Raw genomic sequence first — 15,379 nt, forward strand, 5'->3', positions numbered from 1 at the left:
CTGCCCCACCCACTCTTTCTTGAAAAGTTGTGTAACATTTGCTAACTTCCAATCAAGTGGGATTGTTCCTGAGTCTAAGGAATTTTGGAAAACCATAACTAACATATCCACTATCTAAATAACTAAATAAATAAATAATCTTTATTGTCACAAGTAGGCTTACATTAACACTGCAACAAAGTTACTGTGAAAAACCCCTAGTCGCCACATTCCAGCGCCTGTTCAGGTACAGCTGGTATGGGAATTGAACCTGCGTTGCTTGTCTTGTTCTGCATCACAAACCAGCCGTCTAACCTACGGAGCTAAACCAGCCATCTAATAAATAACTTTCATTGTCACAAGTAGGCTTACATTAACACTGCAATGAAGTTACTGTGAAAAACCCCTAGTCACCACATTCCGGCACCTGTTCGGGTACACAGAGGGAGAATTCAGAATTCTCAGCTGGTACGGGAATTGAACCCGTGCTGCTGCCCTTGTTCGGCATCACAAACCAGCTGTCTAGCCCACTGAGCTAAACCAACCCTCCAGCTCTGCAGCGATCGCTGTCAGAACCTTAGGTCTAGGCCATCAGATTTGTTGGATTTCAGTCCCTTAACATATTCCGATAGTTTACCTCTGTTGCTATTAATTGCTCTAAGCTCCTCACTCTTATTAGTCCCTAGGTTATCATCTGTTTTTGGTATGGAACTTGTGTCTTCTACTGTGTAGACACAGAATATTTGTTCAATGCCTCCACCACTTCCTCAGCCCACGATAATTTCTCCTGTTTCTGCTTCTAAGGGACCAATGTTTACTTCTGCTACTCTCTTTTAAATTTATTTTTAAAAAGTCTATGAGAGTACCCAATTATTTTTTTCCAATGAAGGGGCAATTTAGTGTGGCCAATCCACCTGCCCTGCACATCTTTTGGGTTGTGGGGCGAGACCCACGCAGACACGAGGAGAATGTGCAAACTTGACAGTGACCCGGGTCCTCAGTGCCGTAGGCAGCAGTGTTAACCACAGCACTACCGTGCCACTCATTTCTTTTATAGTTCTTACCAAAGTTCTTACCATCTGTTTTTATATTTATATTCTACTTTTTCCCCTTGTACCAATTTTGTGGTGGCCCTTTGCTCCTTCTAAAACACTCGCAATAATGAGACTTGCTGTTTTCATTGCAATACTGTAAGCCCCTTTTAATCTAACACTATCCTTAACTTTGTGCTCGAGCCAAGGGATGGTGCCTTCCTGTTGGGTTGTTGTTTATCAATGTAATGTTTTTTTGCTGGACATTTTTGTTTTAAATATTTCCCACTGCTCATTTACCTCCATACCTTTTTGTCTATTTACACAATTAACCCTAGCCAATTCTCCCCTCAAACTTCAACAAACCCTTACCTAGGTATAAGACTATCGTTTGCATTTGAGTATGTCACTTTCAAACTTGACATGTAATTGTATTATGGTCACTATTTACAAAGGGGTCTTTTATTTTGACATTACTAATTAACCCTGCTGCATTACAGATAGCTTTTTCCCTAGTCGGCTGCACTACATACTGTTCCAAAAGCGTCACGGTGGCACAATGGTTAGCACTGCTGCCTCACAGCACCAAGGCCTCGGGTTCGATTTCCGACATTAGGTGACTGGGTGGAGTTTGCACAGTCTCCCCGTGTCTGCATGGGTTTCCTCTGGGTATTCCTGTTTCCTCTCAGTACAAAGTTGTGCAGGTTAGGTGGATTGACGATGCCAAATTGCCCCTTAGTGTTTAAAAGGTTGGGTGGGGCGGTCTTGGAAATAGGTGGGGCTGCAGGGCCCAGGTGGGGTGCTCTTTCGAAGGGTCAGTGCAATCTTGATGGACCAAATGGCCTCCTTCTGCACTGCAGGGATTCTATGATGAAGAAACTGTCATGAAAACATTCTTTCAACCCATCCTGTAGACCACACTTGACAATTTGATTGATCCAGTCTATATGAAGATTAAAGTACTCCCAACAATTATTACATTGCCTTTTTTACAAGTTCCAATAATTTCTTGCTTGATGCTCTGCGCAATGGTATAACTCTCATGGAGGGACCTATAAATTAATCCCATCAGTGTTTTTTGACTCTTGCTATTCTTTATTTCCACCCTTACTGATTCTATTAGAGGCCTTTCTCACCCTTACAGTGTCATCTTTTACTATCAGGACTATCCATCTTCCACTGCCAGTTTGAAATATTGTGTACCCTGAAATACCGACCCCAACACTGACCACCTTGTAACCATGTCTCTATAATGGAGAATGAATCAAAATCATTTACCTCTATTTGTGCCAATAGTTCATCTATCGTATTACAGATGCTTCACGCAAAACGTTCCACGTTTTAAACTCCTATTGCCTGCAATTACCTTATCTGCCGTTGTTCATTTTCTGTTAAATTCTGTCCCTTCCTGTACCCACATTATACTGTTCCAATACCTTGACCTTTCTCTTTGGATTTCAAAATCCCCCTTCACTTGAACATCCCCCCCCCCCCCCCCCCCCCCCCATGTACACTCCCCCACCCCGCCCCATCTCCCCGGGTTATTTTAAAGCCCCGTTCGCCATCCTAGTTATATGATTGTGAGGCTTTAGTCATTTCTAATAACTTTAAGGACATTGCCATCATTTCAGGTGGAATTTTTTTTTTTTAAACGCCTGGGACTGTTTAAGAAATTCAAACTCTGCATCTACCATTAACACAGTTCACCGATTTTGAGCTAAGGCAAACTAGCAACAACCTTATTCTGAATTCAAAATTATTCCAAACATCAGCTCGGACTGTGGTCATTTTCTGACAGGTCTCAGATTTGAACAATTTGGTGTTGTGGAGGCTTACTGCTGGCTGTGCCAAATCAGAGCTTGAGGATAGGGAGCTCTCTACTCGTGCCTTCAATGGTCAACTGAGGTTTCCAAATGTCAGGCAGTATCTGAGAGGGTTTACCTTCTCTGGACATTAAATGTAATATAATTTACATTGTATTTAAATTGAATAGAAGTTTATATTAAACATGCAGCAGACTTCAATTATATGCACCTTGTGCAAAATTCATTGATGTGAGGCCTTCAGTCAAATTGGAGACCTACTTAATAAATTATCCAGCCTTTTTCATCTGTTCCAAACCATTTTCACCGGTGTGATAGTAGCAACTTAATCAGCATTGTCATAATCAACAATATAGCTATATTCTCCAACAAATTATTCAGAGCCTTATTTTTCCCCCCATCCTGAAACGTGGTCAGCTCCCTATGGATAAACATTTTTAAAAGTGTTTCTATTTTTTCCCAATTAAAGGGCAATTTAGTGTGGCCAATCCACCTACCCTGCACATCTTTGTTTTGTGGGGGTGAGACCCACGCAAACATGGGAAGAATGTGCAAACTCCACACAGACAGTGACCCAGAGCCGGAATCGAACCTGGGTCCTCGACGCCGTGAGGTGGCAGTGCTAACCACTGCACCTCCTTGCTGCCCCGGTTAATAAATGTTCTTGAATTGCACAATCTTTATGACAACTTGCTGCAAATGGGTATTCTTTAAACAAGAAAAATCATAAGATGTGAGTGAGTGAGATTTAATGCACTGCACCACCATGGTATGAAAAACATATTGAGCAAATGGTAGCCCACTTCTCCATGATAATTGCTTGCTGCTCTGGCTTCATCACCAGGCCTTTCACGATGGTGCTCAAGACACGCTCCTTCTGATTCTGTCAATCTGGGCAATGGCAGCCCAGGCAGTCGGGGCCAGGTGCCCATTTCTCTCCTTGCCCCCCCCCCCCCCCCCCGTGACCATCTGTACCCCAGGCAGTGGTTCATACCACTTGGTCATTGACAAAACATGTCTTTTAGTTTTCACTTAATAGGCAATGTTTAGGTAGTTAAAAAGGACCACCTGTGAAATATCAGTTGCCAATTTAATGGAATACTATTCCACCAGCGTCACCAATAATGTTGCCAATTAATAAAGATGCACTTTAGAGTCGCTAGGTATCAAATACCACCACAAGGCTTTACCGGATTTCGAACAAACCACACAACCAGTTAGTCAGTTCAAATTCAAAGATGGTTTATTTACACACAGGGATTACTTTGACATGCACCACAAAACACTACAAGTTGAACTACACCTAACAACGACAATAACCTATACTTAACTTCAGGGCAACCGGCTCTATGCAGATGGACAAGGCCTTTGTCCGGATCTTGCGTGGCTGGGTGGAAGAAGTGGCTCTGTTTCTGCTGGGCTCATCCGTCAGGTCGCGATCGTTGGTCTTGAACTTGTCTGTCTGGTCGTTATGCTGCACTTGGGTTGGTAGAGGCCGGATCCAAGAGAGACCGAGCACACGGCTGTGTCTCTTCTTATCCCTCGGTGATTTTGTGCTCTTTGGGGTGGTCCTTAACTTGGATGTAATAATTCGACAGGCTTCGATCACTGCCTTCGATTTTGGCCAATAAAGGGGCGGGTGCCTTGATGGCTGGGCGTGTCCTTCGCGGTCATGACCTTGGCTGTTTGGGCTCCCTGAGTAAAGGGAGTGGCACCGATTAGTCCGTATCTGTATCAGTTACCCGAGTACAATTCTTTTGTTCTGGGGAAATGGGCCATTAGAATGCAAACGAGCGGGGGTTTCGATCGCGTCTAGCTATCTGGGTTGCAAATACACACACAAGCTCCGAGTCTGTCAGAGTAATGGGTTGGCCATAATTCCCATGGTCCTTTGCAGGTGGCCATCTGAGATGGCTACATATCACAGCATTAATTCAGATTTCAGGCAAAAACATTTTCACACTTCTTGACAACTCAAAACTTGATTAGTTTAATAATTATAACTGTTATTTGTGTGCTTCTCGCATATACTGGCTGCTTGTTAAGAAAAAAGTAGCTCATGTGTTGGGAACATCTTTAGACGTGTTTCTTCGATTTTTAAGCAGGAAGCATTTCAGAAAGTGCAGATGAAGATGAGAATAGGAACTTGCTATTTGAAGTCACAAAAATAATTAATATTTTGCAGAATAGCCATGACTGGGAAAATTGTTCCTCAATAAAAATCCTTGTTTTACACATAATTTAGTCAGCTCAAGGGTAGTTGTTAGAGATGATCAGCAGAAGACACAATTGAAGGACAATTCGTTAAAAGCAATTGTTTTTTTCCCCCTCTTTGTGTGACTGAATGGATGGCAGGGGGAGGGGACGGAATGCTAGTGATTGTATATGGAAGGTACACTGTGCTGAGATGAGACAAGTTCAAAAGCAAGCTCGCATGCACAATACCTTGTGCAATGTTTCAGCCTGATTTATACAATCGGCAGGTATTCATACTGAACCAAAAATGGTGCTCCAGTTACCACACATCATTCGCCTGTACGGTACATCCTCAGCTGGGTGTATTTAATTGGCTAAATCTAGTCAAGTCAGCCAGGGTAGGTGTCGAATTCCCAAATCTTTGATCTGAAATCCACGTTTACTCATCGTGGGCTCTCGGACCTACAATGTTCCTGAGTCCACCAACGTTTCAGTTTAATTCATCCTCATTTTCAAATCCCTCCATAGCTTTGCCTCCCCCACCTCCTCCCCGCCCCCAATGTCTGCAAACCCCTCCAGCCCTACCTACAACACTGAGAACTCTGCCCATTTGGGCATCTGCCGTCTTCACCCACCACAGACGCTGTGCCTTTAGGTGTCTAAACCCCAAGCTCTGGATTTCTCTCTCCAACCCTCGCCAGGGGCTGGTTTAGCACAGTGGGTTAAACAGCTGGCTTGTAATGCAGAACAATGCCAGGAGTGCGGGTTCAATTCCTGTACCGGCCTCTCCGAGCAGGCGCCGGAATGTGGCGACTAGGGGCTTTTCACAGTAGCTTCATTGAAGCCTACTTGTGATAATAAGCGATTATTTATTATCTCCTTGCAGAAGTTCCTTAAAGTTTGCCTCTATGACCAAAGTCTCGCTCATCTGTTTTAATATCTCACATGAAAGGTAATCATAGTTTAAAACATCCAACTCGGTTTCTCTCTCCACAGATGTCCTTCAACCTGTTGAGTACTTCCAGCAATTTTATTATCAGGTCTTGCTTAGCTGGGCATTAATATTTGGTTGATAGCCCACCATGCCATATTTATTGTTAAAAGTGCTTTATAAATATAAATGTTGTAGCTTCTGCGATTCTGTCAAAGCAGCAACTCTAGGGCAGCACGGAGGTACAGTGTTAGCACTGCTGCCTCACGGCGCCGAGGTCCCAGGTTCGATCCCGGCCCTGGGTCACTGTCCGTTTGGAGTTTGCACATTCTCCCCGTGTTTGCATGGGTTTCGCCCCCACAACCCAAAAATGTGCGGGCTAGGTGGATTGGCCACGCTAAATTGCCCCTTAATTGGAAAACATTAATTGGATACTCTAAATTTATAAAAATATAAAAAAGAGCAGCAACTCTGATTGTAAAGTACAATATCTAGCTATTTTGCTACAGGGCTGTAATAGCAAAAGGCAAGCCAGTGATGATTGTTTTTGTGAGGAATCAAAACTTAATATACCAGAGCTGAACTATCAGAATTCGTGAACGTGCGACAATTTGAAAAGAACCATCTTTAAGCTTTAATAAAAACATTTATTTCTTCACTCCCAGATGTAATCCAGTGCTATTAGAAAAAGTTCCAAATGGTCATGCAAGTTTGCAAACTTCTGAGACTGTCAATGGGACAAGTCAGCGCCTGTGGAAAGCATCTTTCTTGTGAACAATGAAACACAATCCTTACAGCGTGGTGTTATTGTATCCATTTGTTCCAGTTTGGTTCATGCGGAAAGACGTTGCCAAGCCTCAAAACACAGTCTATGGTTGGTTCATAGAAAACGGTAAGCCTCTCAGACAATTTGCAACTCTGCACCTCAGTAGCACCCGTGGGAGGAGAGAACAAGGACGTGGGCTTGGCTCTGGTTAAGTAACGCTTTCGGATGCAGCCAATGGCTTTGAGGGCCTATTAACGAGAGCAGAAACACAAAATGAGAAAGAGAAAATGGGGAAAGATGTGAGCACAAATTGGCAAAGAAATGACATTACGATCCGAAATCTGCAGGTATGTTTTTCACCACCACTGCTGCCGACTTCAAAAGGCGAAATCTGAAGGTGAAAACTTTGGAAGCAAAGTCATCAGGTTTTTCTTCCGCAGTCTTCTGCACTCTCAATACAACAGGACTGGCTTATGTCTGAAGTGTTTCACTCAAGGGCTTTCACATAAAAAAGATTGGCAGAAAGAGGCAGTGAACACTACATCTATTTTTACACAACCTTTGCCTGCTGTGGTTTTCCTTGCAGCTTTGAAGGCCAATATTCATGGGTTTAACTTCCATACGACTCAAGCAACCAATTTGTTTCCGAATATGAAATAAACTGTTTCATTGAAGAATATTTCCTGAAACAAATGTTTTGGATCTAAATTCATCTTTTGGATTAACACTGTTGATTCTGTCAGGTGGATATAAAAATCGGCTGACAATATTTCAAAGAGCCAGGGTGTTACCCCCAGTGCCAAAGACAATGTTCACCTTTCAATCAACATCACGGAAACAGATTATCCCCATCCTCCCGGTGTCCGGATAGTCAGAATTTAGGCCTACCCCAGAAAACCGTGCTATGGGATCCCTCGAAGTCCCAATGCCCTGACTCCATGGGAATTACCCAGAAAGTCTGAACTCCTGACGGGTAATTAATTCCTCTGCTTCCCTCAGACCCTCCGAAAAGGCCTCTAACTCGGAGCTAGAGTCGTAGACTTTGGACAGTTCCAACTTACTTACCTGATAGTTGCCCAGCAAAAATTAGACCAAGAAATACCTAGCTTAACTCCTGGATAACTATACAACATTACCCACACTACCCTACCCACCCTATCCCTTTATCCACTCACCTTGCCAACCCCCCCTTCTCTCCGTAGCCTTTCAAAGAAGCTATGGGACATTCAAATGGTTTACTTAAAGAATACGGCAGCTAGTGCTGTAAAAGAAAGGGGTGCTGTGGCTTTAGTACGGGGGATTCTGTCCACTGCTCGCTCCAAGGATTCCTGCACCGAGTCATTTCTGCAGGATCCTGCATCAGAAGATTGCTTGGCAAATCACAGTGAGGCTCGTGTATATTTCTTTTTGTCTGATCCAAGTTTGAAGCAGAGATTCAAGCGGTTATCTTGTCATTAACACATTGTTGTCCATGGCAGCTTGCTGTGCGCAAACCTACATTTCCAAATTACAACATTTACTACACTTCAAAAGTATTTAGTTTGCTTTAAACCACTTTTGGATGCAGTGGTTACAGATGTTACTGAAATGGCTGACAGGGACCTCCCGCACATGAAGGGTGACTTTTTAAACATTTTATTCATGAAAACACCAGCCCCTTGGCCACACGTTGCGGAAACGTGGAAGCTGAAAAACACAAATTGAAGCCAGAAAACATGGATAATAAGGGAATAAAATTACTCGTGCTGTGATACCTCCATCATCTGTTGTTGCCTAAAGACCGCATGACTAAAATGGAAATGGACAGATAATAAAAAGCCCACACCATGTATGAGAATAAAAATAAATCTAATACGAGTGATTAACTTTGTTTCATTTTTCCATGGGTTGCAAAGCTAATTTAAGATGGGCAGGACGCTGACTTGGCAATGGAGCCATGATTCATGCAGAAATTCTATCAAATAATTCTACTGTAATTCAAACTATTGTACTTGTATATCCAAAAAAAAACATTTACCTGTAACATTTCCAGTATAATAACAGGCTGCAGCACAGCACTGTAGTAACTGAGTAGCTTCTGTTCTGTGATCCCGGGTTTGCTCATGATATGGTACAGCAAGGCTTCTATCATTCCTTTGCACACTGGTTTGTTCAAACTCCCATCAATAATCCGCCAAGGATGGCAAACAAAACTAATTTGCTCGTATTCACTGCAAGATTCAACCGGAAAAGCAATTTTTAAAAAATGACTGGTTACCAGGGAATGCAACACGCTCAACAGTTTCTGCAAAGATTATTAGTGCGATCTGAATGATCTCTTTGGGGGTGAGGAGATGGTGTAGTGGTAGGGTCACGTGCACAAATTCAGATTCCCGGGGAGGTCAAAGGCTTTTTTTTTGTGCCTTCAATGAACAGGGAAGTTTTGTAATGAATGTTAACCACCGACCTTTCGAATGGGGTTTGCACTGTGCTTTCCACTTTGATATTCTCCATAACCGTGTCATCTCCTGGAGAAAGATTAAAACAAATTAAAATTGGGGTTTTCTCTTTGCGTGTAGAGTTCAAATACATTTATATGATTTGACATGAAGAAACGTGTCAATGCAATTCTGATTCTCTCCATTCCCACAATCTTCAGTCACTTGGTGGTACAGGACTCGAGTGTTGCTGAAAAAAAAACACACTGTTGAAGCTTTTGATCTTGCACTTATCAAGACAGAATAGCAAGAATATCAAACCTCAAAGGGGGCAACAGTTTAAAAGACATGTGAAGGGGGTCCTGATTGGTTGGCATGTGGGCTCTGATTGGTAGAGATGCTGCCATGGGGAATGCACCAGAGGACAGTTAACGGCCAAGCTTTTGTTTAAATTGAAACTAGGGAATGAACCAGAAAATGGATGCCCCCCTCCCCCCCCCCCCCCCAAGCTTATGTTTCGTTGAAACAACACAATGCAAGGACAATTTCTCTCTCTGAGGGTGAGGAGTCACGTTGTGAGGCCGAGTGATAATCTTAGATTTTTTTTTAGTGATTTTCTTCGCACAATTGGGATTGTACAGTAAGTGTCGCCCAATTGTAGAATCACATCTAATGTTGGACACGAGGTTCTAAGTTTTGCAAGCATGGCCAGTTGGGGTACGGCCAGTACTTTGCCTGTTGCAAACAGCTGAAGGGACACATTATTTGATATGATGCACCAGCCATTGCGACATATGCTCTACATACCTGGCACTGAAATTCACAGACCACATTACTCATTTGTGTGGTAAGCAGAATGTCTTTTTGGCTTGTTGTCAGCATCCTGTTAGTGGAGAATACGACTCGTGCTGCTACTGCATAGGTGACAGCATGAAACAGCGAGATTAACCTGTTGCTCAGATTTTTGAGACATCTTAACCATCCAGGGCAATCTGAGATAGACTGAGCACTTTGCAGGACCAAATGTGGCACCCTTCAGCCCATCCATGCTGCCATCGAGTAAAAAGACCAATGAGTAAGTGGTATATGAATTGCAGTGATGGTGTGATGCCAGATATGTAGGCCATATGTCCCAATTACTGGTGAATCAGATCAGACAATGTGCCCCTCCGGCAGTTTGCAAGAGGTGAAGTAGCGATGTACCCATCCAGCCTGTGCTTGCAAAGCTCTGAACATCGGATGAAATTTTCCGCCAGCAAGATTTTTCGCTCCTGCCAAACTTTTGAATGGCTCACCGCGTTTTCCAGCCCCACCCACTCCGTGACAGAGCCACAAAATTCAGCCCATAGCGTCCAACATTAGATGTCATTCTGCGATTGGACAACACTGACTAAACGATTCAGAGTGTGTTGAGAATTACACTGGCAACCAACAACCAATTTCAGTTTGTCAGGTGCGCAGTGTGGATCATTTTTGTGTTAGACAGTACATATATTCACACACAGGGCCCGGTCCTTTTCAAAGAGAAAGAAATGTCCACACATTCTGTTGAAAAGATTGGGGGGGGGGGGGGGGGGGGGGGGGGGGTGAAAGTCCCTAGTTCAACACCCATGGCAATCTCTTGACCAATCAGAGTCGACTTACCTGGTTTGAATTTAAACAAAACATCCCTCTCCTTCTGAAATATATTCAGTGACTTGGGCTTCACAGCCTTCTGTGATAGAGAATTCCACAGGTCCACCACCCTCTGAGTAAAGAAATGTCTCTCATCTCAGTCCTAAATGGCCTATCCCATATCCTGAGACTGTGACCCTTTGGTCTAGACCCCCCCAGCCAGAGGAAACAACCAGTCTGCCCTGCCCTGTCAGAACTTGATATATTTCAATGAGATCCCCTCTCGTTCTTCTAAACTCCAGAGAATACAGGCCCAGTTGACCCAATCACTCCTCATACAACAATCCTGCCGTCCCAGAAATCATGCTGGTGAACCTTTGCTGCACTCCCTCTATGGCAAGTATATCCTTTCTTAGATCAGGAGACCAAAACTGCACACAACTCTCAGGTGTGGCCTCTCCAAGGCCCTGTACAGCTGCAGGAAGACATGGGTGGCATGGTAGCGCAGTGGTTAGCACAGTTGCTTCACAGCTCCAAGGTCCCAGCTTCAATTCCCGGCTTAGGTTACTGCCTGTGTGGAGTTTGCATGTTCTCCCCAGGTCTGCGTGGGTTTCCTCCGGGTGTTCGGTTTCTTCCCACAGTCCAAAGATGTGCAGGTTAGGTGGATTGGACATGCAAATTACCCTTCGGGTCCAAAAAGGTTGGGTGGGGTTACTGGGATAGGGTGGAGGTGTGGGCTAGGGTAGGATGCTCTTTCCAAGGGCTGGTGCAGACTCGATGGGTTGAATGGCCTCCTTCTGCACTGTAAATTCTAAGATCTATGATCTTTTGCTCCTGTATTCAAGTTCACTTGCAATGAAGGCCAACATAGCAATTGCCTTCCTAACTGCTCCCTGGACCTGCATGCTTGCTTTTAGTGACTGGTGCGCAAGGACACCCAGATTTCCCAATCTATCACCATTTAAATAGTACTCTGCCATTCTGTTTCTCCGTCTGAAGTGGATAACTTCACACTTATCCACATCCTCAAGGTGGATAGTGAGGCAGTTGATTCTGAGAACAGGGTTCTGAACCTCAATAAAGGTAACTATGATGGGATGAGGGATGAGCTGGCTATGACGGCCTGGGAAACATTACTGAAACGAAGGACAGTGGACAGGCATTCAAGGAACGAATAGGTGAACTCCAAAAGTTGTTTATTCTTATTTGGTGCAAGAGTAGAAAGGGAACTGTGGCCAAGCCGTGGCTTATGAGGGAAATTAGAGATAGTATTAGATTCAAAGAAGAAACATAAAAATTGGCAAGAAAAAGTAATAGACCTGAGGATTGGGAACAGTTTAAAATTCAGCAAAGGCAGAAGGGGAAAACACAAAATGAAAGTAAGTTAGCGGGGAACATAAAAACTGACTGTAAAAGTTTCCATTGGTATGTAAAGAGAAAAAGATTGACAGAAACAAATGTAGGCGCCTTGCAATCAGAAACGGAGGTATTCATAACAGGGAACAAAGAAATGGCTGAGGAACTAAATTAGTACTTTGCTTTGGTCTTCACAAAGGAAGACATAAATAATGTACTGGAAGTTCTGAGAAAGTTTTAGCGAGGAGGTGAAGGAAATGAGTTTTGTGGAAATTAAAGGGATTGAAAGCAGATAAATCTCCAGGGCCTCATCATCTTCATCTTAGAGTACTCAAGGAAGTGGCCCTAAAAAAGGTAGATCCATTGATAGTCATTTTCCAAATTCTTGGGACTCTGGAATAATGTCTACAGCTTGGACAGTAGCTAATATAACCCCGCTATTCATAAAGGGAGGTAGAGAGAATACTGGGAACTATAGACCAGTGAGCCTAACATTGACAGTAGGGAAGTTGTTATAGTCCCTTATCAAGGATTTCCTATCGCAGCATTTGGAAAGCAATGGTATAATCAGGCAACGGCAGCAGGGACTTATGAAACGCTTGACAAATCTACTGGAATTCTTTGAAGATGTAACTATTAAAGTTGGCCAGGGAGAACCGGTGGATGTGGTTTATTTAGCCTTTCAGAAGGCTTTCGACAAGGTCTCACATAGCAGATTATGATGTAAAGTTAAAACACATGGGATTGCAGGTAGTGTCTCGAGATGGCTAGGAAGCTGGTTAGCAGACAGGAAGCAAAGAGCTGGAGCAAATGGCTCTTCGTCCAATTGCTAGGCAGTGACTAATGGGAGTCTGTGCTGGGACCTCAACTGTTCACATTATATATTAATGATTTGCAGATGATACAAAGTTGGATGGGAGGGTGAGCTGTGAGGAGGATGCAGAGATGCTTCAGTGGGATTGGGACAGGCTGAGTGCGTGGGCACTGGCATGGCAGAGGCAGTATAATGTGGATAAATGCGAGGTCATCCACTCTGATAGCAAAAATAAGGCGGCAGATTATTATTTGAAAGTGTAAATTGAGGGAGGCGGATACTCAGCGAGACCTTGGTATCCTTGTGCATCAGTCGCTGAAAGTAAGCGCGCAGGTACAGCAAGCAGTAAAGAAGACAAATGGCATGTTGGCTTTCATAGTGAGAGGATTTGAGATTGTATTAATTGGAGTTTAAAAGAGTGAGAGGGGACATCATAGAAATTTATAAAATTCTAACAGGATTAGGCAGGGTAGATTCAGAAAGGATGTACCTGATGGTGGGAGTCCAGAACTAGAGAACATAGTTTGAGCATAAGGGGGGGTAACCCTTCTAGGACTGAGGTGATGAGAAATCTCTTCACCCAGAGAGTGGTGAATTTGTGGAATTCCCTACCACAGAAAGTAGTTGTGGCCAAAACATTGTGTAATTTCAAGGAGGAAATAGATAAAGCTCTTGGGGCTAAAGGGATTATGGGGGGGGGGGGGGGGGGGGGGGGGGGGGAGAGGCGGGATCAGGGTATTGAATTTGGATGATCAACCATGATCACGATGAATGGTGGAACAGGCTCCTAGGGCCAATTGGCCTTCTGTTTCTATGTATTATGTTTCTATGTATGTTTCTATGTATTGTACCGCATCTACCATGTATTTGCCCACTCACCCAACTTGTCTAAATCACCTTAAAGCTGCTTAACATCCTCCTCACCACTCACATTCCCAGCAAGTTTCATGTCGTCAGCAAACTTACTATTGGTTCCCTCATCTAAATCACTGATTTATATTGTGAATAGCTGGGGACCAAGTACCGATTCCTGCGAGATGCCACGAATCACCGCCTGCCACTTCGAAAAAGATCCATTTATTCCCACTCTGTTTCCTGCCTGCTGTTACGTAATGGGTTAAGAGACATTCCAATTAGTTGTCTCATTTACGTTAAGTATCCAATAATTGACACGGATATGTAAAGAGGCTTCAGGTGTCCTTTGTGTCAGGTGATGTGATGTTAGAGTTTTGTGCAGAGTCTGTTGAAGTAAATTAAAGGTGTTTGTGGAAAAGGAGCAGCAGCTAAACGTCTAACACCTGCTAACCAATTCGCTATCCGTGCCAATGTATCAACCCCAATCCCATGTAGTTTCATTTTTCACCAACCTCTTGTGAGAATTTATCAAAAGCTTTCTGTAAATCCAAATACACCACATCCACTGGTTACCCCTGATCTATTCAACTAGTTATATCCTCAAAAACTCCAGTAGGTTTGTCAAGCACGATTGCTCTTTCAGGTCTGCAATTCCGTTTTCTCCCTCCTTCCTTTTTTGGCATTGGATTTTGTTTTCTGTGCATTCCCCATGGCAACACCTGTACCAATCAGAGTCCACTTGCCATCCAATCAGCACCCTCTTCTCATGCAGTATAAATTATTGCTTCCTGTGAGATCTGGTATTCTTGCTGTTGTGTCCGGATGAGTGTGAGATGAAAAGGTTCAACAGCATGTCTCTTTTTAAAAACAATCTTCATGAATTAAATCTTTCCTATTGCCGGGAACTATCAAGGAAATAAAGGAAAAAAATAATTAAACTATATGTGGTAAAGCTGTAGTTTGATACTTGAACAGGGAAGGGAGAACAGAGACCGGTACATTTCCAAGAGGCAAGGAAAAACAGCACTGAGCAAGACCCAGTTACTGGGAGTCACGTTTGTTTAGCTCTGTGCAGCCAGTTGCTGAGAAAATTTGGAATGAGAAAACGAACGGATTAAAATGATCCCCAATGTTGCATAAAGTAGTGTGGTTTAAATAAGTGGATCTGTGATCCACTTAAAGCAGGCAAACTCGGGAGCGCAACGCGGGCGGATGTCAGGAAGGTCGCGGAGCTGTCTGTCGCGGAGCTCCCGATTGCGCAAATCCGCACTCAACAGCCGCAGCAGCCGGCTTTTAACTATGCCGGCTGCAAGCGGCCTTCAAAATGGCCATCAACATATTAAAAAAATTCGGCCGCGCTGCGCATCGATGATCGGGCACGCATGCGCAGTACGGCCGCATTTATTTTTATACGGTCGCAGCCTTTTTGTCTACCAGTTTGGGAGCCAAAGGGACCATTGGGTCCAAAGGGACCCAAAACCATTTCCTCCATTTTTGTCAGCAGCAAGGTAAGAAAAAATGGTGGGTCGCGCAGGTCGGCTGGTGTGGGGCGTGGTCAGCCGGCGTGGGGCGCAAAGGTTGGCCGGCGTGGGGCGCG

At 43.8% G+C, this 15,379-nt stretch overlaps 1 protein-coding gene across 2 annotated transcripts in view; it reads right to left on the reverse strand.

The window, feature by feature from the left end:
- Nucleotides 1–6,570: 6,570 nt before the first annotated feature.
- The window catches only part of LOC119978110 (general transcription factor 3C polypeptide 1), an 81,172-nt gene continuing 72,363 nt past the window's right edge, over nt 6,571–15,379 (reverse strand). For both annotated transcript variants that reach the window (XM_038819506.1, XM_038819507.1), the window contains 3 exons: nt 9,173–9,233; nt 8,744–8,936; nt 6,571–6,974 (listed from right to left, as the gene is read on the reverse strand). In XM_038819506.1, coding sequence (XP_038675434.1) covers nt 6,765–6,974; nt 8,744–8,936; nt 9,173–9,233 — 464 coding nt within the window. In that variant the 3' untranslated portion in view covers nt 6,571–6,764. The remainder of the gene's footprint in view (nt 6,975–8,743; nt 8,937–9,172; nt 9,234–15,379) is intronic.

Source organism: Scyliorhinus canicula, chromosome 15, assembly GCF_902713615.1.
Source record: "Scyliorhinus canicula chromosome 15, sScyCan1.1, whole genome shotgun sequence".
Lineage (NCBI taxonomy): Eukaryota > Metazoa > Chordata > Chondrichthyes > Carcharhiniformes > Scyliorhinidae > Scyliorhinus > Scyliorhinus canicula.